This window comes from Ascidia mentula, chromosome 4, assembly GCF_947561715.1.
Source record: "Ascidia mentula chromosome 4, kaAscMent1.1, whole genome shotgun sequence".
NCBI lineage: Eukaryota > Metazoa > Chordata > Ascidiacea > Phlebobranchia > Ascidiidae > Ascidia > Ascidia mentula.
In genome coordinates this window covers 21,845,898-21,872,724 of record NC_138569.1, presented here as the reverse complement: position 1 = coordinate 21,872,724, position 26,827 = coordinate 21,845,898, and the positions used below count along the sequence as shown (strand labels likewise).

Sequence of the window (26,827 nt, the reverse complement as noted above, 5' to 3'; positions counted from 1 at the left end):
AATTGTTCAGTAAATTTCAAATATTATATCAGCGGGTTGATTAAAACCCGCATATTAGGACTTTTTTTCTTGACTTGACAACGACCCAACTTGTATTATTTCCTTGTTTTGTGTTTATAGGTAGCAATTTATGCAAGATTTTATTAAGAATGCAGATTTGATGTCAGCTTTTAAGGAAGTGAAGCAACAATATCAAGCAGTTTTTGCTGGAAATGTTTGGCTTTCCTTGTACAGTTGAAACAATGTTTTATTTTCATCCGAAAAATATTGCTTTAGATGCGATAGACGAGTTCAAAAATTATGACACACAATTTAATCAGCTAAGCGTTTTATTACGGCAAGAACATTTAACGGAAAATGCACAATTTGAGAATATACACAAAATTCAATTTGGCCACAAGACAGGTTAGTAGGTAGTTAACTACACACTACGAAATGCTTCAGTAAACCCGAGGTTCACAAGATGACGCACATTCTCCTTCCGTCTCCGCCATCGCAGCACTGCTGGCTTGCTCCAGCGATAAAAGCTGCCTTTCCACTCCCACCAGCAACACGGTCCATCTCTGACTAAAATTGTTGATGTTTTAAGTATGTTTTTTTGCAATTTCAAATCTTACATTGGTTACAGACTCTTGAACTTGTATTTCCAAGTAACAATTTGTTAATGGCGCTTTTATGTAATACTTAGAATAAGTTAAGAATCAATCAGAAGCAGCAAAAAGAGTTTTTGCAGCCAAACGTTAATATAAGACACTAAAACTTGCAAACCTTTATTGCTGGTGTTGATTTTTCCGATTCCCCATCCATTTTCTTTCGAATTTTCACTTTTCAAACTTGCTTTCCGCGAAATAACAGGACAAATGTTAAGGGCGACTGTCTTCTTGTCGTAAACAGACCAACTGCCTTCGTGTTGCGCCACTTTCCGGGCTATTAGAGCGCAAACAAGCCCGAACTTGTTCCTGGGTTTGGCGGCAGTTGCGTTATTTAACAACAGGAGCATTGAAAGAGAACTGGGAGGATTGAGATCGGATGGTTGGAAACGCTTGAATGTCTTGTTGTTCTCCAACGGTTGTGACGAAACTAAAGTCACACAACTGGGGAAAAACGCTAGTTAGACAATAGAAATGTGAACAACGCCCAATGTAACCGTTTGTGAACGTCCCGTCCTTGGGCCAACCTTTTTGTCCTTGAAATAGTTGTTGTTCAACCCTTTCCTACATTGCTTGGTTGCATTTGTACAAAGTAGCTGTGGAATTATTCTGTTGTTGCTGACTGTCATAAAAGTTTTTTCTCTGTGCTACAAATTGTATATTTATATAATGCACTTAAAATGCAGCTTTCAAAAAAATTTGCCAAAATGCAAAATTATTGCATATTAGAATTGTGTAATGTCGTCCAGGATGCCTTGCATGAAAAGTACCAAGTTACAAAACATGAAAGAACCAAGGCGCACTTCAGTGTTTTTGATCATTCAGCAAATAAACAGTCAGTTCCCGTTGAACAATTTGCTTTTTTTCAACGAAACCAGTCAGAGTGCCTGCAGCGCCACCTTGCGGATGAAAGGTCGCTTTTCATACGGCTGTTTTCGTTACGCCAAGCAACGGAAACACAAGCGTATGTTTTGTAGGCATGCTGTCCTTGGTTGCTTCGACCTTTCGCTACACAGTATTGGGTTGCATTGTGTTAGTTGGGGACAAAATAACAACGCTCACATCCGTGGATCTCAAACAACGGCCTCAACTGTTGGCAAGTCCAGACAATCCTGTAATTTTGTTTACTGTGGTGAAACTATCAGTAAGTCTACAAAAATAAGCTGGTGATTTATGAACAAATCAGTGTAAGCGGAATATGGCTCTGTACGAAATAAAATTTAAATAAAAATAACCTGGGTATGTCTTAACGATATAATTAAAAGGGGCAAAGATTGGCAAGGCTACTCCCAAATCGGTCACTCTTGTCACGTGCGTGTTGATTCATTCTTACTGCAATTTGTTTTGTTAAAACCAGATTGTACGCTCTCGCGTTTCCTTATTATTCCAAATTAATGGTTTCTGTCAATAAATTCGAGTTGAACAAACCTGAAGATATTTTTTTATAACGTGACAACAGAAACAAATCAAACTTTGTATTTCACAACAGATAAGTTTTGCATTTACAAGAAGATGAGACTACGGTATGAAATATACTGGTTATAATGTGGAGGAACTTCTGCTTTTGAATTTAAAGAATTATGCAGGGGCAGCCGCCATCTCTTCTTCCGTCTCCACCCGCTTCATATTGCTTCCCGGACAACGGCACTTTGGTAAGTGTCTGTGAAACAAATCAAAAAATAAATATGTGACTCAAAACAAGAACCATCGTCATGACATGGCACAGCGCCAGTAACTTTCACTTTCAAATTAATTTATTCACAATAAACATCAAAAAAAGGTTACCTGCAAAGTTGGCTTGCCAGTTGGATCATCCATGGTTATAGAATGGAAAACTTGCTTTGATACAAAATCAAGTGGTTGAACTTTTCCGTGTTGATTCAACACTGAGTGTGGATCGGCGTTGTTTTAAGGAAGTTTAAAAGGGATTGCCTTCTTCTCAGGTGTCAGGGTCTCATACACAATTACACCGACATGGTGGGGGAGAACGCCGAGACATATTGGTTTCAGACGGTTGACATGGAAACGCTCTCCATGGCAACAATTTTATCAAACCTGATCCTCGTCACGTAAACGAATCTCACACAGGTTTTCTTCTTTGTGTGTGGGTCGAGCGTTTGACCGAAGTTGCCACGGCGTTGACAAACGCCTTCCAAGTGAATGCAGCGCCGCCATGCGGAAATAACGTTGCTATTTTCTTCACATCAGGGTTGCTGTGGAGACATTCTTTCGCATAACTTTAAATGCAAACTTGACGTTATTTCGCTAAAATTATTAAATGTTTATTTTGTGTAACTAGAGGATTTCTGGCTTCAGACAGAGCGTCCAAATGTTTTTCTATTTACATATTTGCAAAATCTTTTTTTTCTTACTGGAATCAACGAAAAGTCGATAGGAGTTTAAAGGGCATAAACAGGTTCAAATTATCAAACCCACCTCTGATAAAGTTGAAAGGTACTCACTTGACGATGGGGAATTAAAAAGTCTTTGAATCACGGCTTTTATTCAATAAACAATGATTTTCCAGATTAGTTCAGACTAGGGGAGACCGGGGATACCTCGGACACGGGGATACCTCGGACCATGTATTTACGTCACAATTAGGTATTGTTGAGACACTTTTACAAAAGCTTTATGTCTCCATCACACGTTAACAGGAAGTTTGGAAGTAAATCATGTCTGCTTAGAAAATTATAATCGAAAATGTCAATTTATCAGTGAAACCAAGTTTTTCAATTTGTATGTGGAAGGTTATATATCAGTCACAGTTAATCAAAATGCAGAATTTTTTAGTTGATTGCATATTCAAATATGTATTCATGGATAGGCCAATGATGATTTTGCCTAACCTTTAAAAATACGACCATATTTTAATAATTTCGATGTCGTCACGTGGTCGGGGATACTTCGGACATCATGGCAAGAAATCGCAAGAAGACAACATTTTTGAGATTTAGGAAAAATTATCAGGTTATAGAAGAGAATAAACAGAGGCTGAATGAATTGAATTTAGGCAGTAAGAAAAAGCCCCAAAGATAAAACATCGTTTGTTGACCCGAAGGTCTATGATATCCGTGCTCCGTAAAAAGTACACGAGTGACGTAAAAAGTACACGAGTTAAGCATTAGAAAATCTTGTACGTGTGGAAGGGTTGAAACGATAAGTGGCCACGCCGTGATTCCTGAAAGCTTGAATGATATTTTATGCGCTAATGCTGACAATGCGCCAAGTTTCATTTCAGTTATTTGCAAAATAAACAAAAAAGCGTCTGTTAAAACTTGCTGTCCGAGATATCCCCAGTCACGTCCGGTGTTATCCCGGTACCGGGGTGACTTCGGACATTTTAGACCTGTTTAAAAAATGAGCTGAATGATCATTTTTAGTGAGATAAAACGAACGAAAAACCTTTTGTTTTTTGAGTAATGCTTTACTAGTTACTACAAAATAATATTTGAGAATGTGGTTCACAATTTAAAAAAAAACTATGAGCAAATTTCCAATAACCGTCCTAGCGACCCCCGGTCTCCCCTACATCGCCATAACTGAGGAATAATTTGAGTTGGCCAAGATGTGGTGGACGATTGTTTTTCGACATTATTAATCTGATGGGTTTTTAAGAATTTTAGGTCAGCAGACCGAAAATTATGAAGTCCCGATTTATTTACATCTTGACCACAAGGTGTGTTGGATGTCGACATCAAGTAAAGAGAAGAAGGTTGTCAAGTTTCACGCTGTTTTAAGCTCAAAGTATATTATAATAATAATAATAAGAACAAATGGTCGCAAGATGGCGGTAGCGAGAAACACACGCTTTAATGCAGTGCTTTTTTGGCCACACCGGGATTTGAACCCAAGATATCCTGGGCACGAGTCCCGATCAGGTTTTTCTTCTTGGTATTTGGGTCGGGCGCTTGACCAATGTTGTTTCTTGAACAAAAATAAAGAATTCTCCGTCAATTTTGCGCAGAATTTGTCTGTGATTTAAACACAACACAGAAAACAAGAAAGGGATATTGGAGGGTGTAGACCATGTCTGCAGCTTTCCAATATTATGGCTTTTTTTGCACATAGGAAAAAAGCAACGAATATAAGTGCATATGAAACCAAAATTTGAAACAAAAAATAATTGTGCAGGAAAATAATTGTAATTCAAAAAAATGATTGACCATCGGTTCTTAGATACAGGAGATTAAAGTTATATTTCAACCATTGTGAACGCAATTGACCATAAGCGACGTTACGTCACGAGGACTTATCGTTTCTGCTTTTTCATTGTGATACCATTATTTATACCCCGATGAAGTGAGTCGCGAAAGCTGTGTTTTCATGAAAAATAAAAAGACGTTTTAACAGTTCCAAGAAACGCGCAGTACGTTTAGGAAGTTAATTGGCAACTGAAAAACATCACAAATGTGCCAGGACCAGGATGTCTGCTGCATGTCGGCAACGAGTCAAGGGCAGAAAAATTTTACGCATCTGTAACCATGGATAAACTAGTTTTACAATGACCACTAAATGGTGATAGTGAGGAACATGGATCAAGCCAAACCGTTTTTTTCCGATTTCTGGAACCTTAGGACATAAGGAGCTGTAGAAGGTTAAGTCAATACCACGATTAGCCAGAGAACCGACTTAACTACACCACATCGACTGTTTCGATTTTATCTACCACGGTCTTTAATAGAGACTGGCTCCTTCCAGGCCACTACAGTTTTTTCAGTTTGGTTTATTCTGCGAAACTCACAAAAAAGCAGAAAACAATTGCACTGATGTCCATTGTTTTGCTGTGGTTTCAGCGTGCGATGCTGACAAGAGAACACGAAGTCCTATATGTCGGGTAGTCAGCACCGCACACATCAGGATGCTGCTGGTACAATAAGAACCGCACACTGTTACGACCTTCAGCGGGATATATGACGCAATGCATGCTAAAAGTTTTCTTTTTCATTTTTTTTTAACTTTCTGACATGCTATAGAATAAATAGCTCAAATTACTGTGTTTTAATCATCAATCATCAGACAGTGACCAATAATATTGTCAGGAAAAGGTAGAAAATTATCTATTGCTATTCTATCGTCTTTTAGAGGTACAAGACATGAAGATGCAGTTGAAAGTTAGAATGCTTAAAGTGCTTTTAGCTGTGATGATTCTTTCGTGTGGATAATTTCAAGTCATTTTCATGACAAGGCCATCAAACTTTACAGGAAATAACTTTAAAGTCAAACCAAAGAAAACATGATCGGCTACGAGGGTTATTGAAAGCTCCCAAACGCTGCCAATATATGAAAACTGTCTTCAAAATATGACCAGTGAATTTTATGTTAGTTTGGCAAACACTTGAATGATATGTGCAGATTATGTTTGGCACACAGTGTGTGGGGAACAATAAACACAGACCGTGGTGCGTATTTCGTTTGTCAGTTCTTTTAAGAGCTACCAACGCTAATTTCATACAACGCAACGAAGCGTTGACGGCTGTTAGATTTGAATTTAACTATAGCACCCCGGAATTATCAGCTTACCATCCACGTATTGTTTCACTGGCACTTAATATTCGTTTGAGGAGGAAGCCGGTAGTGGAGTAAATGACGCCATGTTCTGTTTATAGTTTATGTTGCATTAGATTAGCCACTGTTCTGTGAAGTGTACTTATGCATGTTTTATCATTATTGTTGTTAAAACGTAAGTAAGATGAACATTTAGCAATACCAGTAAGAATTTACCCGTCGTAGCAGAGTCTTTTCACGGGAAGGTAGGCAGCAAAATTATCTGTTGCTGTTCCATTTTCTATTGGACGTATAAGACATGAAGATGCAGTCGAATGTTAGGACGCCTCAAGTGCTCTTTGCTGTGATGATTCTTTCGTGTGTTTATTTCCAAGTCAAGTTCATGACAAGACCATCAAACTTTAAAAGAAATAACTTTAAAATCAAACCAAAAAGAACATGGTCGGCTACGAAGCTTATTGAAAGCTCCCAAACGCTTTCAATATGTGAAAATTTTCTCCAAAATATGACCAGTGGGTATTGGACCAGTTTGCCGAACACGAATACGTCAAAGTTGGATGCTGATTATCTTTATTACTGGAGAAAAAGAGGGATTTTAAATTTTCCTTGGAGAGATGATAAAAAATGTGGTTACGAAAAGTAAGTAAAGTTACTTGTAGACAGAAATTCAGTTTTAACTAAACTTAATTGATACTTAATTTCCAACCACAAGTCTAAGCAAACTTAAAGCCACACTTTTAATTATTTGAACGCCTGAACGACTGAACGACTGAAAATCTATATTTCACAGGAATTTTAAACTTTAGTTACTCAAAATTGTCAACTTCTAAATTTATGATTGAATGTCAAAACAAAACCAATCGCATCATTGCACATAACAAACATGTGGGACTGTTAGGCTCAGTTGTTTCAATCCCATCATTTTCCATATGGCAATTTCTAAACAATGACATTCTCCGTTCTAGCAAAACAATAGACGGCAAATTTCCTGTATAATAAACGCACAAATGTTTTGTTTTTGCAACAAACTTTATACGTTAAGGATTTTGTGACAATCTTGGATGCCTCCTAAAAATATATTTGGGTTAAGAAAGGCTGCTGTGTTACATAGTAACATGTAAAGGTTTTTTTTTAAATTGAAAACTATCGCATAAACCTGAATAAGGTTTTCAGATATCTTCTTCAACATGGCTGTAGTATTTAACTGTCCAATTTGATTTCGTTTGGATGTAAAACAAAGAATTGACAAGCGAATACCTGCCAAAGACAAGCCTAAATATATACTTGAATAAGGTTTCCAGGTATCTCCTACAACATGGCTGTAGTATTTACCTGCCAAAATTTAATTCTTTTGATTAACAGCGTCCTGAGCGAAGTGGTTGGAAGCGGGCAACCAGCGCGTCCAGGATGGTGCGACAGACGAAGCTCAAAACCATGTTGTAACGATAAACAAAATGGAATCTGTTCAATTCCTTCTGAACAAACTTGCGACTGCGACAGGTGAAACTGAACCACATCCGGTGTATTAAGTAATTAACCCACGTTATTAATACAGCTGTGTTGATTTGAGAAAGTACATGTACGCTGAACTGGCCGAGTGGAAGACATTCGACCCACGTTGCCAGTGGCAACTCTACAATGCAACTGAAGCTTGTGAAGTCATCGATAAGTCAGAGTTTAACGACATACGTTTTATCGGAGACTCACTGGTGCGTAACATGTTTGCCGCTTTCGTCACGTTGCTCTCTGGCGACAGGGAGCGGGGAGCATGGGGCAAGGAAATGACTGGTGAACAGAGAGATAAATGCGTCGGGGTCAGCTTCTACTTCTGGGACTTCTGCCGTTCTCTTGTTTTTTCCCTGAACGATTCGTATCAGGAGAAAAATCTTTGCGGAGGAAAGTCTCACAAATTCGCTGCAAGTGCAAATAACTTCTACAGCATGACAGAGAGGTTTTTATTTCATGATGAAGTCAAGGGTTTAGTGGGAAAGCAAGGTATAGAATTATAAGAAGTAAATTATGAGTCTGCTGTTCTTAAAGTCTAATACAAAGTAACGTAAGCTGCTGTTGCAAATATTTTTATAATTTTTTGAAGTATAGTCCGTGCTGTTTTTTACAGGGTCCCTTGTAATAGTTGGAGTGGGTTTGCACATGAACCTAAACCCGGAAGCACTAAAAACCGCTTACCTGGACCCTGCGATTCAATTACGGGAAACTTTTTACAAAGACACACAGATTCCACAGGAGAAACGCTGGCCACAATTCATATTCATTCTGCCTTTGCTGCCTGGACTTTTGAAACCGTTGGATTTCTTTAAAGTGCAAAATGATCAGGTTGTTACGCGGTTTGCCGATGGATTGCGGGAATATTTGGATCAGTACAAAATTCCCGTCTTTGACTTTCGCAACTTCAGCAAAATGGTTCATAGTTTCGACGGCACTCACCATGGTCTTGGCGTAAACTTAATGAAAAACCAATTTTTGTTGAATTACATCGCGAATGCTGCGCGACCTCGATCCGACTCGTGACTGCTTTCAATGCAAATCGTTGTTGCTTAAAGCTAAAGTAGCAACAAATTATTTCTGCAAGAACATTTTTGATTGAAGAAATTTGTGTGAACAAATCTGCCGACTGAAACATTGCAGATAATTTTGCATGTTATGGTTTTTCTTCCAGTTGATTTGCTCAAAAGGATAGAAAACTTGCATTGCATTGTGACAATAAAATATTTTAAACGGGTACATTCATTTTCTATAGTATTTTAAACGCAAATAAATGATCCCAGTTGATTCTATGCCAAACGTCCATGGATTTGTACCAGACATTCCATTCCTCCTATCTCAAACAAATTAATTCGGTTACAGAGCGACAAATTAAGAACAGAAACTTCCCAAGGACGTAGCAAAGGGTTTTGTTGAATGTGTGAACTGTGACATAGGTTGGATTCCTCAAATTGATCACGTGATTTGTACTTGTTTGGTGCCCGTTAGGTGTCGGCAACAAGCAAAAGCACATTTTGGCGATATGTGCATGAGTAATAGTCGTTGTGAGCCGACTGTTGCTTTAGAAGCGTGAATTCAATTCCCCCAAGTGGACAATTATATATGAACGAAACATGATTCTCGTCAATTAAGAGTAAGAAAGCATTGTGTGATTCAATCAATTTGGGCCTGCGCAATTGGACGATTCTGTCAAGCTATGCGTAAGCATGATAATACTACCACTGCGTTGTCTGATTACGGTGTTGAGATACGTATGTCAAGGTCGCCTGGGAAGTTGTGCGCTTGCGCACCAGTGTACCTTGGCCACAATATACCTCGTAAAACCACTGAGCTCCTGTAGCTCAGTTGATAGAGCGTTGGGCCTGGTTAGCCCTGGGTCGTGAGTTTAAACCTCACCGGGAGCTTGATTTTTCAGATCTCGCTCCGTCTTGTCGGGAAAATGTCTGATCCAGCCTGGCTGCAATACCTTGGCTGCGAAGCCTGTGAACATTGTGATCTTAATACGATAGCTCAGATCGCCAAATATAAAGGGCCTGTGCAATGAGGCGATGTTGCCTTGCTATACGAATACATAAAACATTACTGTGTTGTCAATCAATTTGGGGTTGAATTACAATTTGCATGCAAGAATTATACTGTGTGTAAACCCAATACATCAACTATTACAAAATAAGTTGGTTTGCACAAATGTGACAATATTTGAGTTAAAAAACACTTCTTTACTCTATTTTCCGCATGACGTCAAAGTATGTCATATATGATATAATATAATAAGTATTAATTGTTTGGAAAAGTTGTCATGCCAACAATGGACTCTATAGTCGCATACATAATTTTCAGAAAAATGATAAAGAAGTTTCCTAGGCACCACAGTTATTAACCATTCTTGATATCGAACATTATAATTAGGGCATACCCTAGCATTGTGTTTGTGTGCTTCACTCGGCAGTTGAAGAGAAAAAGGACGCGCAACGCGAAGCCATTCACCAGCAGGCTAGACATAATACAACCGCAGCAAACACGTGCTTCCAGATCGATACGACTGTGGGTTGAGAATGAGGCGACAGTGAGATTTCACGGTTAGCTTGATTTGAAACTTTTGGCGCACACACGCCTGGTCATATGTGAAAAATCTACTGTCAATTGCTTAGAATTGATACAAGGCAGCAGACATCAGATCAAAAAAGTCAGCTTTTTACACCAGGCCGAGTGCTCACGCAAAGGAATCTGTAACATTCCACAATGGCTGAAGATGGCAATTTATCTGCTAAGGTTACTTTGAACCTTGTCTTGGCCACATCCATGGCAGTGGTTGGTTCGACATTCCAGTTTGGCTACAACACAGGAGTGATCAACGCACCGCAGAAAGTAATAGAAGAGTTTTACAATCAGACATTCATTCTAAGGCGAGTGTTTACAAAATACTCGAACAGTTCCTACTTGTATTTCAACCTTTCGGGAAGCCGCCGAAACTTCCTGTTGTTTACCGACATGCATCATTAACCACGGTTTGATTGCCAGGGGATATTGTTTATTATAATTTACAGTACGAACATGTGGTCGTTTCTTCTGTTCACACCTTCTACAGGTTGATTGAGCTGGGTCGATGCAGTTACATCGTTTATATCACAGCAACCTGATTCAAACATAAACTATTTTTTGAATTTTAGCCCATGTCTTGTCCGCCATGCGTAATGCAAGCGATGCATCTTGCTACAGAGTGGTAACTCTAAGGCCCACTTATAAGCTATTGGTGTGCGCTGTGTTTATCTTGTAACTAATCCGTTGTCGCCGTGTGTTACAGAAAGGGCTGTTACCGCGCCGCAGGGGCAATACTGTGGAATTCATTGAAATCTTTGCAATTGCAGATTTGGTCATTCCATATCTCAGTCAACCATCGACCTTTTGTGGGGCTTCACTGTTGCAGTTTTCGCTGTTGGCGGAATGCTGGGTTCATTATGTGCAGCACCAGCAGCAGAGCGCTTTGGATTGAGGGGTTCAATGCTGTACAACAACATTGTTGCGTTGCTTGCTGCTCTCTTCATGGGATTATCGCAGCTGGCTAATTCCTTTGAAATGCTTATTATTGGTAAGTAAACCTCGTGTTTTGCAAGCCAGCATAGATAAGTAGCCGTGGTTTTAATATGTGGCAATTATATAGTGGAACATATATAGGAATAGAAAAACAAAGGAAAACCCTGAAAGTATTTATTTTAAAGTCAAAAGAACTTGGTCGATTAATTAATCCTACACATTAACGAGATTTTGTTCCTAAACATCAATTTCTACTGAACCTTCGACTTAGTTCTGTTACCCACCTGAAAAAATCCCTCCAGTGCCACTTTGTACAGAACGGAAGTGACGTCAATCTTATTTCCTTCATCGCTACTTCAATCTTATTTCCTTCATCGCGGTTCGTTTCACGCTTTTTGTTTCAATTCTTCAGGTCGGTTTATCATCGGTCTTAATAGTGGTATCAACATGGGGATTGCACCCATGTACTTGACAGAATGCGCGCCTGTTCGATATCGCGGAATGTTTGGCACGCTTGGTCAACTTGGAATTGTTACGTCACTGCTCCTGTCACAGGTGAGCGCCCAGAAGGAATTTTTCGGTTTGTCATTCAATCTGAATTATTGGAATTCGGTGGAACAGAATTTAGTTTTTTTATCAAATAGTTCTTTCCTGGTTTAGAAAATACAGGTCATATTATGATGCAAATAAATATTTACGCATAAAGTGCTTCCAAAGCGTCATTTGCGCGTAACAACGCAAGTTGATTCTACTCGAATAATGTTTGAAACTTCCTCACAAATATATTGTTGATGGATTTCGTTCAGATTCTCGGCCTGCATTGGCTTCTTGGAACTTCTCAACTCTGGGGTTTGTTGTTCAGTCTGACCGGTGTCTTTGCAGTTTACCAACTTTTCGTTATCCCCATGTGCCCAGAAAGTCCGAGGTAGTGGTTTTTCTTACATAAGTATTGGCTTGTAACACAGCGCGCGACTTTGATTGGGTTGTGACGTCATAAGGTTACATAAGCTTTGTGGGGAATACCCCGTACGATTAGCGGCCTGTACGGCAACATTCGCTGCCGATTTGTCGCTTAATCTACAGCAAACACAATATGAAGAAAAGTAGATTATGTAAATACAATGTAAATTAATCTGATTCACAAAAAAAAATAAGCTTGCTAAGTAATAGTTGGCGTGAAATTTAAACCCGCTCTTTCAAGCAGCTTGTTGCATAACCACCCTGACTTGTCCGGTTTATTCCATCGACCAAAGCATTCGTAACATCTTGTTCACAAAAAATTTATGTTTCACAGGTATTTGCTCATCGTGCAAAAGAACGAAACGTCCGCTTGCGAAACTCTCAAATGGCTTCGCGGCGATGATTATGACGTAACAAAAGAACTCGCCGACATAAAGTTAGAGTACAAAGCAAACAGTTCGCGGTCTAAAGCAAGTGAGGTTTTTCTTTCAAAGAGTTTCAAGTTTCTTTGCCGTTTGAATAAAAATTGCCAACAGCTCGTTGCCTGAAAACTCCCGCGCCTTTTCCTTTTTTTGTGCACAAACTTTATCACAAAAACGAAAATATGGTTTTAAGTCAACACAAGCAATACCCACAAAGACCAGTAGTGTGGTTTACCATCGGAAATTGTTTTTCCGCACGATATAATTAAAATTTACCGAAAATGTTTGCGTTATTTTCGCAGAAATATGGGAGCTGTTTAAATTTTCCCATCTGCGAAAACCGCTTCTCATTGCAGTGGTGATGCAGCTTTCACAACAGCTGTCAGGAATCAATGCTGTGTTTTATTATTCAACCCAGATATTTATGGACGCCGGAATTCCTGAGGAATATACGTAAGTGTCAATTTCCGGTTATCAAACATTTGCTTCTAAAAAGTATTCCCTAGATTCAGATTCTCTTTCAATTTATTTCCTAAACTTTTCTAGTTCATAAAGAATAAAGAATTATACCATTCTCCATGTTAAACGATTTTATGCGTTTACGGTTTTGAGAACTTGGAAACCTAAACCTTGATTCCTTCCAGGAGAATAAGAAAAAATTTGACTGAGAAAATCAGATTTTTTTGTTTGCTTTTTTTGTCAGGTAGCAATCATACTTTACAATGGTTTTGGGTGCAAACATTGATTGTGTTGGGCTATTTAAATAAATGATGCCTTTCTTTATCACTTTTCCATTGTCACGAGATTCTTTGTCCATCATGCATTGTCTCTAAAATTTATGCTAAGTCATCGCTCCTTTTTTGCAACTCCTTTGAAATGTGACTTGGATTTCCCAACCGTTTTATCACGATGACTTAAATTACTCGTGACAAATATCACAAGGCAAACAATTTCTTGGAGAATTGTGTAACCAAGCAAACTTACTACGTCAAACTGCCGTTGTTATCGAATGCATGTGTTTGCGCGGATAACGCGATTGCAAACAGAATGTTTGCTTAAAACTTCCAGGTAACAGCGACTTACGGGGTGGTTTGCACTAAGAAATATTTAAACTTATCCCATGAGTAATGAAAGAACAAACGCTTAAATATTGGAATACATTTATGTTCATTGGGTATCCCCGAGATTGGTAACTTTGGGCTGTTAAGTTAATTTGCATCACCTGGAATTTGTAAGTTGTCCAAATAATCAGGTGGCAATAATTTTACTTGTTCAAATATTTCAACAAATGATTCAAGTGACGACAATCTTAGTTCCTTAAAAAAGTCTGTAGAATAGTTGAAGGAAATCATAGATTTGTATTTCTTTTCTTGTGCAGTGGACTTGCGACGGTCGGAATTGGAGTGGTGAATGTCGTCATGACGATAGTCAGCGTGTCACTCATAGAGAGGGCGGGGCGTAAAATCTTGCACCTGATTGGATTAGGAGGAATGTGCGTTTGTGCCGTGGTACTGGTGGTAAGATTTGTTTGCTTCATCCGCTGCGTTTACACAGGATTTGAATTATGTCGGTTTCTTTCTACGTAAAACTGCACGCGTTAATGTGCGGCTGGTTTGCGTGCGAAAGCAAATAAATTGCTGATACGAAAAACCGGTGCAGCATTAACAACACATTTTCACCAAAACGTTTGTGTTTTCCCAAATTGAACCTCATTGTTTTTTCAATTATCGAAATCTTTTTGATGACGCACATCATACGATGTAGTTTACGAAAATAACTTCTTTTTTCAGGTTCTTTTAAACATCACACAATGGGAAGCAGTCTCGTGGTTGACGCTTGCTCCAATTCTTCTATTTGTTGCTTTCTTTCAAACTGGTCCAGGAGCAATCCCATGGTTCATAACTGCTGAACTTTTTGACCAAACACACAGACCTTCGGCCGTCAGTATTGCGGGGCTCACGAATTGGCTCGGAAATTTTGTGGTCGCTCTTTCGTAAGTTCTGAAAAAAAAAATCAAAAATATTTGGCGTCGCCCAATTATTGAGCAATGGATCGCAAACTCCAACTGCTCAATGAGACAAATTCAAACTTTGGAGGTCGCTTTACAAAGATTGAAACCATGTTTATAATGTGGGCAAAATTTTTCCAACCTTAGTTTAATAATTGAGACAGGGCACGTATATTAAGTTTAAAGGAAACTGGACACTGTGGGTATGCTTTGAATATTAACACATAGCCTTAATAGTAAATGCATTTTTGCATTTTTAAATTTTACTGCATTGGTACAATGTTACATTGTAAGAGTGTATTATTAATATATTTTCAGATATCCGTCGTTAGATGGTGCTATAGGTGGATACACTTTCATTATATTTGCGGTGTTTCTAGCTCTGTTCTGGATCTTCACATTTTTCAAAGTTCCCGAAACAAAAGGTCGGAATATAAGCGATATTACAGCTCTGTTCCAATCGAATCGTACACCGGGTGTGCTTGTGAGTGATGACAGTTGGTCGACTGGAGACAAACAAACGATTTCACAACTTTGAAAAACATAATTAACAATGTGTCCGTATTTATGCCCTGTTCACGGCAACGCACACACAACACTTCCCCTGTGCACACATAAAACACACTTCCCTTAAATTGAACAACTTCGTTGCCAATAATCCTGTTCCAATTACACGCTGTAACTGTTTTAAAACATGTAAAAGTTTGTTGTCAGGCCTCGACATTTTGGGATTTTAACAGAGACCACAGTGAAAAATCATTTAAGTTCCCACACAGAGTTTAGCACCTTGTGTTCTGATGTTTGCTGACGCTGTTTTAAAACTCCTATGTCAATATATTGCAATATTCATGCAAGTTCCTCCACTGCGCCACCTCGTGTATGGAAGTTCACGCAATATTATATGTTAATCTGATTACATTCCACTCAATATTAAATTACACAGATAATTGCATGCAGTTTTGGGCAACAGCTCTTGTAGTAACTGTGACAATGTATCTTCAATTTATTGACAAGGTGTTTAATTCTTGGGATTCCTCTTCTTCCGTATAAAATCCTTCAACAAACACAATAATTTTGAAATAATATATGCTATTTCCAGTGCTTTACATTTGTCCATTTCGTCAAAGCAGCCAATATTGTGATTAAGATATAATAGCGTGGTGTACCTTGTAAAGCAGGAGATACATTGTTCAAGTATTTACACAGACAAGAGTCCCAATATCGATAAATGTATGATCAATATATGCAGATATATGGTCGACATTTTCACAACACATTTGTTGCACTTTTGTTAGTTTCTTGTTGCTGCAATATCTCACAAATCGATTGTCAGTTGTTAAAATGACAATATTTGGATATAAAATATTGACTTAAAACTAGGCAGAATAAGTTATCGTTACCTGATCTGTATTCAATGAAGTGTTGGTTGCGTTTGAGAGATATTCATTTGCTTTTCATGGGAATTTAACTGACGCGTCGTAATAGTCTACTTGCGTTCGCTTTTTCATTGGTTATTAGCCTGTCGTCCACTGATTAAACAATACAAGGAATCATGAAGATTTTCTTGTAACTTGGGGTCATTTGTTCAGTTTGTACTTGTCTGCTTAACTTCAGCCGTACGGTGTTCAACTTCATTCCGAAATATTTCCAAGCGAATTATGATAGAAATCGGTATGTGCAGAAACGTTTCGGCATTCGTTGTAAAGCCAACAGTTTGAGATGTTTTATTGGCTGTAATGAGATTTTATGTAGAAAAAAACAGGAACTCATAAATCATCGAAAATCAACAATGCACCACTGGAAACAACATGACAAAATTTTCTATAACAAACTTGATATGTGTAAGTAACGTGAAACTAAAATCAATTCTCTTCAGCCTGTGTGCCAGTGATCTTTCGAGCGACAACAGGGAAAAACGTAAAACACTTTGTTGTGAACTTTCAGTTGCTTTTCTGCTTCCAGCTTTATGTTGCGTCGACGTTAATACAATGGCTTCACTTTTTGCTTGCGCAGCAACTGTTGAAATTTCTTTTGTGCAATTAACGTCCAACATCCTGTTTATAGCGTTCGCCTTCTCCCATCAAGTTGCGTCTCGTTTAAATTAGAAACTTGCGTCGCTCAGTTTACCGACAAACAAGCTGCACACTTCGTTCGAGCCACTACTCTTGTGTATTGAAAAGATGATAAAAGTAATTGGATTTCTCCTCGTCTTGGAATCATTGAGCAACGGTCACATGTAAGTACTACTGATAAAACATAGTAAATGAAGGCCTGTATGTGCAACACTTGAATATAACATGCAATATTTTTATTTCGCCGTTTGATAAAACGCGTTTCGCAAAAACTTCGTCGATTTGAATTTTGATTTTTTAACTTATTAGAATCAAACTCCAACGTCGAAAAACATTTCATCCTGCTATCCAACACTCAAACACGAAGTACTTGAAGTTTGCTGCTACTGGAAATGGTCGTCAACCACTGATGAACTACCATAATGTAAGTGCATGGTTGCAGTTAAGCCACACTTCACGTGGATATCTTATTACAGTTACACTATATCGGAGAGATTGCAATAGGAACGCCGCCACAGATTTTTAATGTTATCATTGACCTACAATTTTCTAATTTGTGGGTTCCTTCGGCTCACTGCAAGAAGTCTAATCCTGCCTATGGTAAGTAGAACCCTTAGGATTGCTTGCATTGAGTAGTGCAACGTAATGCAGATTCTTCCATGATAGTCTGTGATATTTACAGCAAGCAAACACAAATATGACAGCGCCGCATCCTCAACATTTGTTAAAAACGGACAAAAAGTTACCTTTCGAGGCTACGGCGGGTTTTGCAGCCAAGATATTGTCTCGGTAAGATAGAAGTTACGCTCTACACAGTTAGGAATTCCTATTAACTCCGATTTATGGATAATTAAAAATAATTTCGAACTAAAACATATCGAAGCATTCGTTATGCGTTAATTGGATGTTGTCTTGTCAATAATCGGTACACGTAAGCATTAAGCAATCGGTACACGTTGATGAATTTTGTATTAATTGCAGCAACTTTACTAACAGCGAATTATTTTGTTAAGTTTAGATTGGTGGTGTAAAGAGTTTCAACCAAACCTTTGCTGAAATAACACAAGAACCAAACTACCCTGAAGCTACATTTGATGGGGTGCTCGGAATGGGATACCCTGAAATTTCCATAAACGGCATTACGCCGGTTTTTACTCAAATGTTCGAGCAAGGAACCGTGGCAAAGAACCAGTTCTCGTTGTATCTAAATAAGTAAGTCAGTGAATTTGTGTCGCCAACAACATTCCGACATCAGAGTTATACATTGAACGTAAGTCGGTTCAAGGTAAAATTAACATTATATTAATTTCAGTAACCCGTCGCAAGCAGATGGTGGGGAGTTGTACTTGGGTGATGTGAATCCTACAAGATTCACTGGCAAGTTTGACTACCACAAAGTTGTAAAGAAGGCAAGTAAATACATGTTTTCGAACTGGTGAATTTGGAGTAACGATTGAAACTGCCTTTAAGGGATACTGGCAGATTTCTATGGACGGTTTGACAGTTGGTGGCAGCAATGGCGTCAAATGTTGTGTTGGAGGCTGTCAGGTTGTCCTGGGGTCGTCGACTGGTCTGATTAATGGACCCCAGTACGAAGCCCTAAAGATCAACAATGCTATCGGTGCTCGACAGATGAGAAAACGCGAAGCGGTGCGTGGCTAGTTTTGTTTAATTATTCCCTTTTCACAACTTGGCAATTACTGCACAAACACTTTATTTACATTCCAGTCTATACTACCCTGCGCAAACGTCACCAAGCTACCAAATGTTACCATCACACTTTCTGGCCTCAAATACGTTCTAACACCGGAGCAATATATTTTTAGGGTCGGTGAAAATTACTGTTTTCGTCGATGTGTGATTAATATTATTTATTCTGCTTGTATCGACCAGGTAAATAACATTGATTTGATTAACCACAAAACCACGTTGTGTTGTAGAGTGAGAAGACATGCTTTTCTGTGTTCTATGGTGTAGATGTGCTGCCACCTGTGGGTCCACTTTGGACCTTGGGAAATCCATTCATTGAAAATTACTACACGACTTTCGATTTTGCAAACAACCGCGTTGGATTCGCTGCATTGAAGCCATAGCAGATATTTTGGCTTCCAAATAGAATTTTTTATATGTGAAGTGAACCTGATGTAGAATGTTTCACAGTGAACATCTTAATCATCTGTATGTAATCTTGAATGTGTCTTTTCTTGTTCTGAAGTTTCGCAAAATGTAAAAATTGCTCAAATTAAAATCCAGAATAGCCTTTGCAAGTCCTGAAAAGTGCATATTGTATGTAAAAAGTGTATATTGGTAAGCTTCTGTATTTATACAACCTTTTATCACAGCCTCCATGCAGTATATCCTATTACAAAACTCCATTGTATGTGGCTGGTAAGGATTGAGTTTGCTGAACCATGGTTCCCTTCATACACAAGTCACTATTCAACATCTTAACTTTGCAGCTCATCCAGGAAACACGTGAGCCCGGTTTGACAAAGAACCTGTTATACGCTTTGCCACAATGGCTACGTTTTCGTTGTAGGTCAAAGTTTCATTAACCGAATGCAAGTGTGTAGAAATCTCACCTGAAAATCAGACCTCAGTAATTCGGGGATTTTATTTTGTCAATTACAACATTCCGTCGCGCAGTTGACGCCTTTCGCCATCAATTTAATTGTTCAGATCCTGGTGTTTTTAATTATAATGTCACCTCCACCCCACAATGTTAGCTTTATCTTCAGGTAAATGCACAATTTCCGCAACCATCAAATTCATACTGATGAGAATGTTCAATGACAGACCTATAAAACCACCTATAACTCTGGGCTATTGACGACTGTTCCATTATGTACTGCTGCATAATAGCTGCCTGTGGTTAGGTATTTTTAACAAAATCAAGCATTCAAGAAAATCGCCACAAAATTTTTCCATGAGGTTTAATGATGTCACCCTCGTGACGTAAGATCCGCAATCTTTTCACAATGACGTCACAATAATAAACTTTCCAAATCTGGCGGCGCACATCAAAACAATTTGTAAGAGTTTTGACATCACATTGGACTTATGGTTACACAAATGCGGTTTTTGCTGAAGGTTTGAAGTTGTCCTGACAAATTGTACAACTGCGTAAACGTCAAGAGTTTTTGAAAATAAAAAAAATCCGGTTTGTATTTACACCGCGGCGTATCTAACAACGTCTCGTGGCACACCGGTTGCGAAACAACGTCTGAGACCAAATAAGAAAGATATAAATGCACATGATGTTACGTCATCTCTTCGTTAATGTTGGACTGCAGTTGGCGAAGAAAACAAACTACCCGCACTATGATATTGGAGGAGCTGTAGAGGAAAGTTCTCCTTCAGGATTCAAGTCGCGCTTCCTATGGTTTGTCTTTACCTCGCCAGTATCGGTTTCAACCAAAAACCACGTACGCACTTCTCATGAATGAAGGCAGACTTCCTGTTGAATTCACTTTTATTTGTTTAAAGTTTCACATCAACTCCATCAATTATTTTCTCAGCTAGATCATATGGTCCTTCTTCCAAAGTGTAAAGCTTGGTTCTTTCGCAGGTTTAATTAGTTGTTTATTATCAACTGTTTTGTTTATGAACTCAGTGGCTGCTTCTTATACTATGATGAAAAAAGTAATTGCATATCTTCTGCTGTTGAGTACACTGAGCAATAGTCAAATGTAAGTGTTGGCAATTTATTTGGTTTACTTCGCAGCCCAAGCATTATAGCCTAACTGGATTGCATAAAACATTACTGTTGCCAATTAAGAAGTAATCATGCTTTCCCATAGCAAGACAGGATCGCCCCACTGCGCAAGCCCTTTATATTTGGCAATCACAGCTCGTATCATCCTCATCATAAGGATCCAGCTTTGCTGCAGTGCTTTGGCTGCGAAGCCTGCAAACCTTATGTTGCCAATTAATGTATGTTTCTTGAATAAGTGTTGAACCGTTTTTGCAGGTGCTTATGTTGTAGCAGCGCTTCCTAAACTTTTAGTGTCTCAGAAATTGACTTGTGACATTCATACAAAGTCATGCACATACATAGATTGTTAACTTACGACATTTTTTTAGTATAAGGCTTCAGTCTCACCATAAAACAACTCGTCAAAACGTTGAATTTCGTGGAGCAGACGTCAGCAACTTCACGTACACGAAGTATTTCAACTTTGCTCGTAGTGCTCGTGTTGTACATGGTCGGGAAATGCTTATCAATGACCATACGGTAAGAATAAGGTTATGGTAGAACACTGAAGCTCATTTAGTGAATGTCCTTATTTGACAGTTGGATTATTATGGAGAGATATCAATAGGAACCCCTCCACAAACTTTTGCAGTTGTTTTTTGCACATCGATGTCAAATTTGTGGATTCCGTCGATTCACTGCAACAAAATTGACAAGTCATGCGGTAAGAAACATCTTCCGGTTTTCATCTTGTTTTACACACTTTTTCACATGATTATATTCGATTTTTTCCAGTGAACCATCGTAAATATGACAGTGCTGCTTCCTCCACTTATGTTAAAAATGGGACGAAAATAGTCGGCAATTTCCTATTTGGTTATTGTAGCCAAGATGTGGTCTCGGTAAAAACGCTTACAATTTAATTTCTTGCTAAATGTTTGGTTCTGTGATCTAAGAACAATATCATAACGATCAATTCAATCCAAGATTGTTTTTTTTTTATGCCAGTCACTTTCAATGGTGCGGTACTTTAATATCTCAAAATTGGTGTAATTAGGTTGGCGGCTTGAAAAGTTTCAACCAGACCTTTGCCGAAACAACCAGAGAGCCTGCAGACATGGATGCTAATGAGCCATTTGATGGATATTTTGGATTGGGATATCCTGAGCAGTCTAACAACGGAATTACGCCTGTTTTCTCCCAAATGTTCGAGCAGAAAGTCGTGGCAAAGAACCAGTTTTCATTGTATCTAAACAAGTAAATCAGTTGACATCTTTATTCGATTGTAAAACGCCAGGAAAAACTGTTAAAAACTACTTGAAGTTGTCCTCGACTGTGAGCCATTCAAGACCAAAATATTGGCTCCTGGGAGGAAGTGGGATAAATATTAATACGAACCATTAGGACAATTAACTCAATTTTATTTTTGTATTTTTTTAACACAAAGGATTTTGTGGTAAAGTCAAACCGTGCAAATAATTTTAGAAATCCACAGCAATCAGACGGTGGGGAATTGTACTTGGGTGGTGTAAACCCTTCGAGATTCACTGGCAAGTTTAACTACCACAAAGTTGTGAAAAAGGCAAGAAGGAAATGGCGGAAATAATAACGAACGAGTAACGATTATATTACTTTCAGGGACATTGGATTATTGCCATGGACGGTTTAACAGTTGCTGACAGCTCTGGTACAAGAGCATGTGTAGGAGGTTGCCAGGTTTTGCTTGCTTCTGATGAGAGGTTCATTACTGGCCCAAGCGATGAAGTACTCTTGATTAACAAGGCTATCGGTTTCAATGGTGATACACTAGACGGTTTGGTGGGATGCTTGAAATTAATTCGTTTAATTTTTTTGAATGTTGGTAGTGGCAATCTCATTGAAAAAAAGTTTACATATATTGCAGTTCGAATTCTCTTGTTCACTGATCTCAAGAATGCCGAAAATTACCATTACTCTGGCCGGCGTCCATTACACCCTCACCCCAAAACAATATGTTTTCTACGTAAGTCACGTATTATAAAAAGATGACCTAATGTGAAAGTGTTTTCTCCCCACAGATTCCCGGTTCAAACAATGCTTGCTTGTCTTTATTTACTTCTAACGGCATTCTCTTACCCGCGGGTCCATTGTGGATCTTGGGTGCATCCTTCATGAGGAATTACTACACCACTTTCGACTTCACCAACAGCCGTGTGGGATTCGCTAAGTTGAACTCAATAGACTGAGAATATATTTAGGCAAAATGTCGTAATCTGTAAATTACTATGTTTTCTTCGCAGCTTGTTTTAAAGTTTAAAAGACACATGTATTTTGTGACTGTAAACGAAACCATGTATGCAGTTTATTTAATACACAAGGTGGTCAATTCATTGGGTTTGATGTTTAAAATGGTTGTAATATTGACTGGACAGAGGGTTGCTGTCAAATATATAACAGTTTATTGCCAGAGGAGTCTTCGTGTATTGATAATTTGCCTGGCAGCATCAGCAGTGAGTTGTTCTGCACATATTCATATTTCAGGTCATTTTTGGTTTAAGTCTGAACAATAACCCCCTTCTTGTCGAAGAGACTTCAGCAGTGATTCCTGTAGTGGTCACTTTCACAAATATATTGATGCAATACAATGTGATTGCTGTCACGCGTATTGTAATTTCATAGAATCTGTCTTATTGGCAAAATTAAACATTAAGTTGTAGCCTACATAAGACCGATGGCCTTGAAAGTCTACATACGTACCGTCCTCTTTTATCTGTTTCTGCACAAGATGATATGAAAGACAAAGCAGCAACAAATTAGTAATTGCTGCGATCTGCCACATAGGAGACTATAACAATGCATGTCGAAGGATCCATGTAAACGACATAACTACCAAGGGCAATACGAAGTCAGTTGTAACAATGAAAAGCAAAACGTGGGCAGAGGCAAGCCAGCGGAAGTGCGCAGAGAGCTGCGGTTGCTTCACATGTATGGTATTGTTGAATAGGCAGAGACAAACAAATGTCAGTTAATTATGTCCACTGCAAAGGCTAAAATAAAAGGAGTTGCACAACCTTTGCTTGTGGACAATTAATGAAACAGGACATGTTAACCCATAATGAATTCAACTCAACCGTTTTTTTTAACAATAAAAAACATTTTATTAATCGGAATTGCTCTTCTGGCACTTAGTTTCTAAAGTGTTTATTGGAAACAAAAAACAGGCTTTGTGCTTCAGCTGTAAGCAGAAAAAAAATTGGCTTCCGTGTTGGCAATGGAAGTCCAAATCCCATGACTTGGGCATTTTCTTAGAGGTTTTTGCAAAGTAAGCATTCAGTCTCGTGATATTATGACGTAACACATCACGTGTTTGGACGATTTTATTTGTGTGTGTTTTTAGGACAAAACATAATCTTCAGAGAAGGGGTTGGTTTGTCAATTTTAGGAAGAGCATTGCCGATGCAATTAGTTATGTGTGTATACCGGTTAAAACCGGAAAAAAGCTGTCACACGTTTCCTGTCTCGTGCGCAGGCAATTAATTACGTAAGGCCCAAACAAAAAAAACGACGCTGGAATGTTGATTCATACCTGTGTTTTTTTTTCGTGGTTGTCTTAGATTTGGAACAAATGGCAGCATAAAGTAGTGATGAAACAAAAAATTTGTTTTTTTAACACAGGAACGTTTCTTTGTCATTTACTGCTGAGTTAAGTTGTTTTATTTCTGCCTAGCTGCCAGTAAGTTTGGCAAAATGATAAAAACAATCGCAATTCTGTTCATGTTAGGCACTTTCTGCAGTGGATACATGTAAGTTCACAGATATATTCCTTTCATGTGCATGTTTTTAGGAACTAAAATTATGTATTATTGTCTAACTATACTTGTGAATTCATGATTTTAGTGGTCTTTATTTTTAAGTGTGAAGCTTCAGAGACACAAGACAGTTCGACAAGATATGAGGGAAAAAAAATCTGACATTACCAGATACCCAAACACAAAATATGTTAAGTTTGTGTCTGCAGCTGCCGGAAATGCACCCGAACCCTTGACTAACTACTTGGATGTAAGATTTGTAAAATTGCACTTTCTGCTCACAATCATAAGAAAATAAAACTTTGCAGGCCCAATATTATGGTGACATCACAATTGGAACACCAGGGCAAACTTTTACTGTTGTTTTTGATACTGGGTCTTCAAACTTGTGGGTTCCTTCGATCCAGTGTAAGATAACAGATATTGCTTGCTGTAAGTATTAATTACACACTGATTTTTTTTATATTGGGGTAAAATATTTATCTTTAAGTGATGCATAACAAGTATAATAGTGCTGCTTCATCGACTTATGTTGCTAATGGAACAACATTTTCTATTGAATATGGAAGTGGGAGTTTGAGTGGCTTCTGCAGCCAAGATGTTGTATCTGTAAGTTGAATGTTGTTATATTAATGATTATAGTAAACATAACCAACAACATGATTGAATAATTTGTTTAGGTTGGGGGTGTTCAAAGCAAACATCAGATCTTTGCTGAGGCAACCAAAGAACCTGGTATCACATTTGTTGCTGCAAAGTTTGATGGGATTTTGGGAATGGGATATCCTGAAATTTCTGTAAATGGAATTACTCCTGTCTTCAACCAAATGTTCGAACAAAGAGCACTGGCAAAGAACCAGTTCTCATTTTTTCTAAATAGGTATAAGGCATAATGTATATACACATATATACTACTTATTTTGTCTACAACCTGTAAGCAAGAAATTGCTTTGCTTACTATTAAAAAGCAACTCAACAAGAAAACTTTTGTTACCAGAAATATATCACAGAAGGAAGGTGGTGAGCTATACCTTGGAGGTGTGGACCCAGCAAGATTCACAGGAAATTTCAATTATCACAGCGTTGTCCAGAAGGTTACCAACCCTTCAAACATACTGATATTGTGAACTCAAGTTAACTTTTTAATTCAGGGATACTGGCAAATTGCCATGGATGGATTGTCTATTAGTGACAGTGCTGGCACCAAGGCTTGTGTAGGTGGTTGTCAAGCCATTGTTGATTCTGGCACTTCACTTCTTGCTGGACCTACAAAAGAAGTAGAGATGATCAATAAAGCTATTGGAGCCATTCCAATAGTTGCCGGAGAAGTATAAAAATTTTCAACTTTTCTGTTAAAAAGGCTATTCATATAGCTTAATAGAAAAATTATGGACTTAATACAGTAAACTTATTTTGTGCATTGCAGTATATGGTGACCTGCTCCAGAATTCCATCAATGCCAAACGTTACATTTACTTTGTCCGGCATAAAATATGTTCTTACTGCTGAGCAATATGTTATGAAGGTTTGTTTATTAAGTTACCATTCGTGTGCACATTTATTCTTCCAAATGTCGCCTTCAGAAATTTGGGAAGGAAATTGTTGGCTTAAAATATAATTTTATTTTGACCCCTAGTTCATGCCACCCATTGGCGTTTTTGTGCTTCCAAATTAGAAAAATGTACTGCAGATAGCATCGCATGTTTCTGTGCTACTGGTTGTATGTTGTGGTTCAATGATTTACAGCAACATATAATTGTATTCTAACAAAGTTGTTGTGGAACAGGAAACTACTGCTGGAGAGACTATCTGCATCTCTGGGTTCATGGGGATTGACATTCCACCACCAAGAGGACCTTTGTGGATCCTGGGGGATGTCTTCATGGGGAATTACTACACGACATTCGATTTTGCCAATAATCGTGTTGGATTTGCCACAGTGGTACCAGATAAAAAATACCATGGCCCCAAGTAACTTGGCCAAATAGATTATGTGTATAGTGGCATTAACACACCAATAAAAAGTATTCATTTACTTGCAAGTTTTTTCATCATGGTACAAAATCCTGATTAAAATTTCCCCATAAATCAATTCTTGTGGCACTGTGTTTGCATTAAGTTCCCCATTTTTCCTGTGTAACCTTGCTTGAAATATACAACCTTCAATAAATATACCTGATGGTTGTCATGCATCTTAAAGTGAGGATTGTTTGTTCGTTTTTTTTGTAATTTAGTAGAAGGTTGAAGTGATACTGCTGTGACATGCACGGTTATTGATGTGGATGACATGTGTGCCAAAAAATGTCTAACTATCTGCATTTGCTAACAGTAAGCACATCTGTGTTTGTCTAGAAATGGATGGCAATCCTGGCTACACTTCGTAATTAACGTTTTTGGTTGCCAATAAATTGAAAATCTTTCACAGCTTTATTTTTAATGCAATGAAACCATGAATACCAAAATCCTCTTGAACACAATAAAACCCCAAATAGATTATGAGCCAATAAAAATAGCATAATTGTCTGTATCTGAGGTTGTATTGTTATTAGGCGGCATTTGATAAAGATGTAATGATCACAGTAACCCACAGCATAGGTTACTATGGTTTGCGCAGACAACACAACTTCCGCCGTCATCACTCTCACTCAATCGTCTTCGCTGGGGTTTCTGTCTGGGTGTTTTCAGCTT

At 38.3% G+C, this 26,827-nt stretch overlaps 6 protein-coding genes and 1 long non-coding RNA gene across 7 annotated transcripts; 5 read left to right on the top strand and 2 right to left on the bottom strand.

Annotated features, from left to right (window-relative positions):
• Positions 1-221: 221 nt before the first annotated feature.
• Positions 222-1,196, bottom strand: LOC145897674 (uncharacterized). The gene is made up of 3 exons (XM_082986064.1): positions 1,178-1,196; positions 769-1,107; positions 222-567 (listed from the first exon to the last, which is right to left on the bottom strand). The coding sequence occupies exons 2-3, from the start codon at positions 998-1,000 to the stop codon at positions 422-424; spliced, it is 378 nt and encodes a 125-aa protein (XP_082842190.1). The 5' UTR covers positions 1,001-1,107; positions 1,178-1,196; the 3' UTR covers positions 222-421.
• Positions 1,197-2,073: 877 nt separating this feature from the next.
• On the bottom strand, positions 2,074-2,559 carry LOC145897677 (uncharacterized). Its single transcript, XR_014402396.1, has 2 exons — positions 2,436-2,559; positions 2,074-2,310 (listed from the first exon to the last, which is right to left on the bottom strand). It is a non-coding gene; the product is annotated as an uncharacterized LOC145897677 (long non-coding RNA).
• Positions 2,560-6,416: 3,857 nt separating this feature from the next.
• On the top strand, positions 6,417-8,687 carry LOC145898339 (uncharacterized). Its single transcript, XM_082986767.1, has 4 exons — positions 6,417-6,797; positions 7,521-7,658; positions 7,714-7,946; positions 8,479-8,687. Exons 1-4 carry the CDS (start codon positions 6,457-6,459, stop codon positions 8,685-8,687), a joined length of 921 nt encoding a protein of 306 aa, XP_082842893.1. The 5' UTR covers positions 6,417-6,456.
• A 1,502-nt stretch (positions 8,688-10,189) lies between these two features.
• LOC145897648 (solute carrier family 2, facilitated glucose transporter member 1-like) lies at positions 10,190-16,107 on the top strand. Its single transcript, XM_082986035.1, has 9 exons — positions 10,190-10,567; positions 11,030-11,250; positions 11,608-11,750; positions 12,002-12,120; positions 12,490-12,629; positions 12,880-13,030; positions 13,956-14,094; positions 14,368-14,570; positions 14,904-16,107. Exons 1-9 carry the CDS (start codon positions 10,404-10,406, stop codon positions 15,121-15,123), a joined length of 1,500 nt encoding a protein of 499 aa, XP_082842161.1. The 5' UTR covers positions 10,190-10,403; the 3' UTR covers positions 15,124-16,107.
• A 573-nt stretch (positions 16,108-16,680) lies between these two features.
• On the top strand, positions 16,681-18,917 carry LOC145897666 (cathepsin D-like). Its single transcript, XM_082986056.1, has 9 exons — positions 16,681-16,821; positions 16,967-17,081; positions 17,134-17,257; positions 17,340-17,446; positions 17,676-17,869; positions 17,970-18,066; positions 18,128-18,307; positions 18,386-18,484; positions 18,598-18,917. The coding sequence occupies exons 1-9, from the start codon at positions 16,766-16,768 to the stop codon at positions 18,748-18,750; spliced, it is 1,125 nt and encodes a 374-aa protein (XP_082842182.1). The 5' UTR covers positions 16,681-16,765; the 3' UTR covers positions 18,751-18,917.
• Positions 18,918-20,243: 1,326 nt separating this feature from the next.
• LOC145897660 (cathepsin D-like) lies at positions 20,244-22,643 on the top strand. The gene is made up of 9 exons (XM_082986051.1): positions 20,244-20,346; positions 20,741-20,891; positions 20,952-21,075; positions 21,147-21,253; positions 21,409-21,608; positions 21,837-21,933; positions 21,990-22,169; positions 22,255-22,353; positions 22,409-22,643. The coding sequence occupies exons 1-9, from the start codon at positions 20,261-20,263 to the stop codon at positions 22,574-22,576; spliced, it is 1,212 nt and encodes a 403-aa protein (XP_082842177.1). The 5' UTR covers positions 20,244-20,260; the 3' UTR covers positions 22,577-22,643.
• A 1,341-nt stretch (positions 22,644-23,984) lies between these two features.
• Positions 23,985-26,561, top strand: LOC145897659 (cathepsin D-like). Its single transcript, XM_082986050.1, has 9 exons — positions 23,985-24,133; positions 24,245-24,389; positions 24,448-24,571; positions 24,630-24,748; positions 24,820-25,019; positions 25,137-25,233; positions 25,291-25,467; positions 25,566-25,664; positions 25,926-26,561. Exons 1-9 carry the CDS (start codon positions 24,078-24,080, stop codon positions 26,112-26,114), a joined length of 1,206 nt encoding a protein of 401 aa, XP_082842176.1. The 5' UTR covers positions 23,985-24,077; the 3' UTR covers positions 26,115-26,561.
• Positions 26,562-26,827: the final 266 nt, after the last annotated feature.

Excerpts from the sequence above, each read along its gene's own strand:
- LOC145897648 (XM_082986035.1), top strand. The coding sequence starts at position 10,404 with ATGGCTGAAGATGGCAATTTATCTGCTAAGGTTACTTTGAACCTTGTC. Across the intron at positions 11,251-11,607 it reads CTTTGAAATGCTTATTATTG|GTCGGTTTATCATCGGTCTT; the intron begins GTAAGTAAACCT and ends TCAATTCTTCAG. Across the intron at positions 12,121-12,489 it reads ATGTGCCCAGAAAGTCCGAG|GTATTTGCTCATCGTGCAAA; the intron begins GTAGTGGTTTTT and ends TATGTTTCACAG.
- LOC145898339 (XM_082986767.1), top strand. The coding sequence starts at position 6,457 with ATGAAGATGCAGTCGAATGTTAGGACGCCTCAAGTGCTCTTTGCTGTG. Across the intron at positions 6,798-7,520 it reads AAAAAATGTGGTTACGAAAA|CGTCCTGAGCGAAGTGGTTG; the intron begins GTAAGTAAAGTT and ends TTTGATTAACAG. Across the intron at positions 7,947-8,478 it reads ATGGGGCAAGGAAATGACTG|TGCAAAATGATCAGGTTGTT; the intron begins GTGAACAGAGAG and ends ATTTCTTTAAAG.
- LOC145897659 (XM_082986050.1), top strand. The coding sequence starts at position 24,078 with ATGATAAAAACAATCGCAATTCTGTTCATGTTAGGCACTTTCTGCAGT. Across the intron at positions 24,749-24,819 it reads GCAGCCAAGATGTTGTATCT|GTTGGGGGTGTTCAAAGCAA; the intron begins GTAAGTTGAATG and ends TAATTTGTTTAG. Across the intron at positions 25,020-25,136 it reads TTCTCATTTTTTCTAAATAG|AAATATATCACAGAAGGAAG; the intron begins GTATAAGGCATA and ends TTTTGTTACCAG.
- LOC145897660 (XM_082986051.1), top strand. The coding sequence starts at position 20,261 with ATGAACTCAGTGGCTGCTTCTTATACTATGATGAAAAAAGTAATTGCA. Across the intron at positions 20,892-20,951 it reads TGCTTATCAATGACCATACG|TTGGATTATTATGGAGAGAT; the intron begins GTAAGAATAAGG and ends CTTATTTGACAG. Across the intron at positions 22,170-22,254 it reads GTGATACACTAGACGGTTTG|TTCGAATTCTCTTGTTCACT; the intron begins GTGGGATGCTTG and ends CATATATTGCAG.
- LOC145897666 (XM_082986056.1), top strand. The coding sequence starts at position 16,766 with ATGATAAAAGTAATTGGATTTCTCCTCGTCTTGGAATCATTGAGCAAC. Across the intron at positions 16,822-16,966 it reads TCATTGAGCAACGGTCACAT|AATCAAACTCCAACGTCGAA; the intron begins GTAAGTACTACT and ends TTAACTTATTAG. Across the intron at positions 17,447-17,675 it reads GCAGCCAAGATATTGTCTCG|ATTGGTGGTGTAAAGAGTTT; the intron begins GTAAGATAGAAG and ends TGTTAAGTTTAG.
- LOC145897674 (XM_082986064.1), bottom strand. The coding sequence starts at position 1,000 with ATGCTCCTGTTGTTAAATAACGCAACTGCCGCCAAACCCAGGAACAAG. Across the intron at positions 568-768 it reads AATCAACACCAGCAATAAAG|TCAGAGATGGACCGTGTTGC; the intron begins GTTTGCAAGTTT and ends CAACAATTTTAG.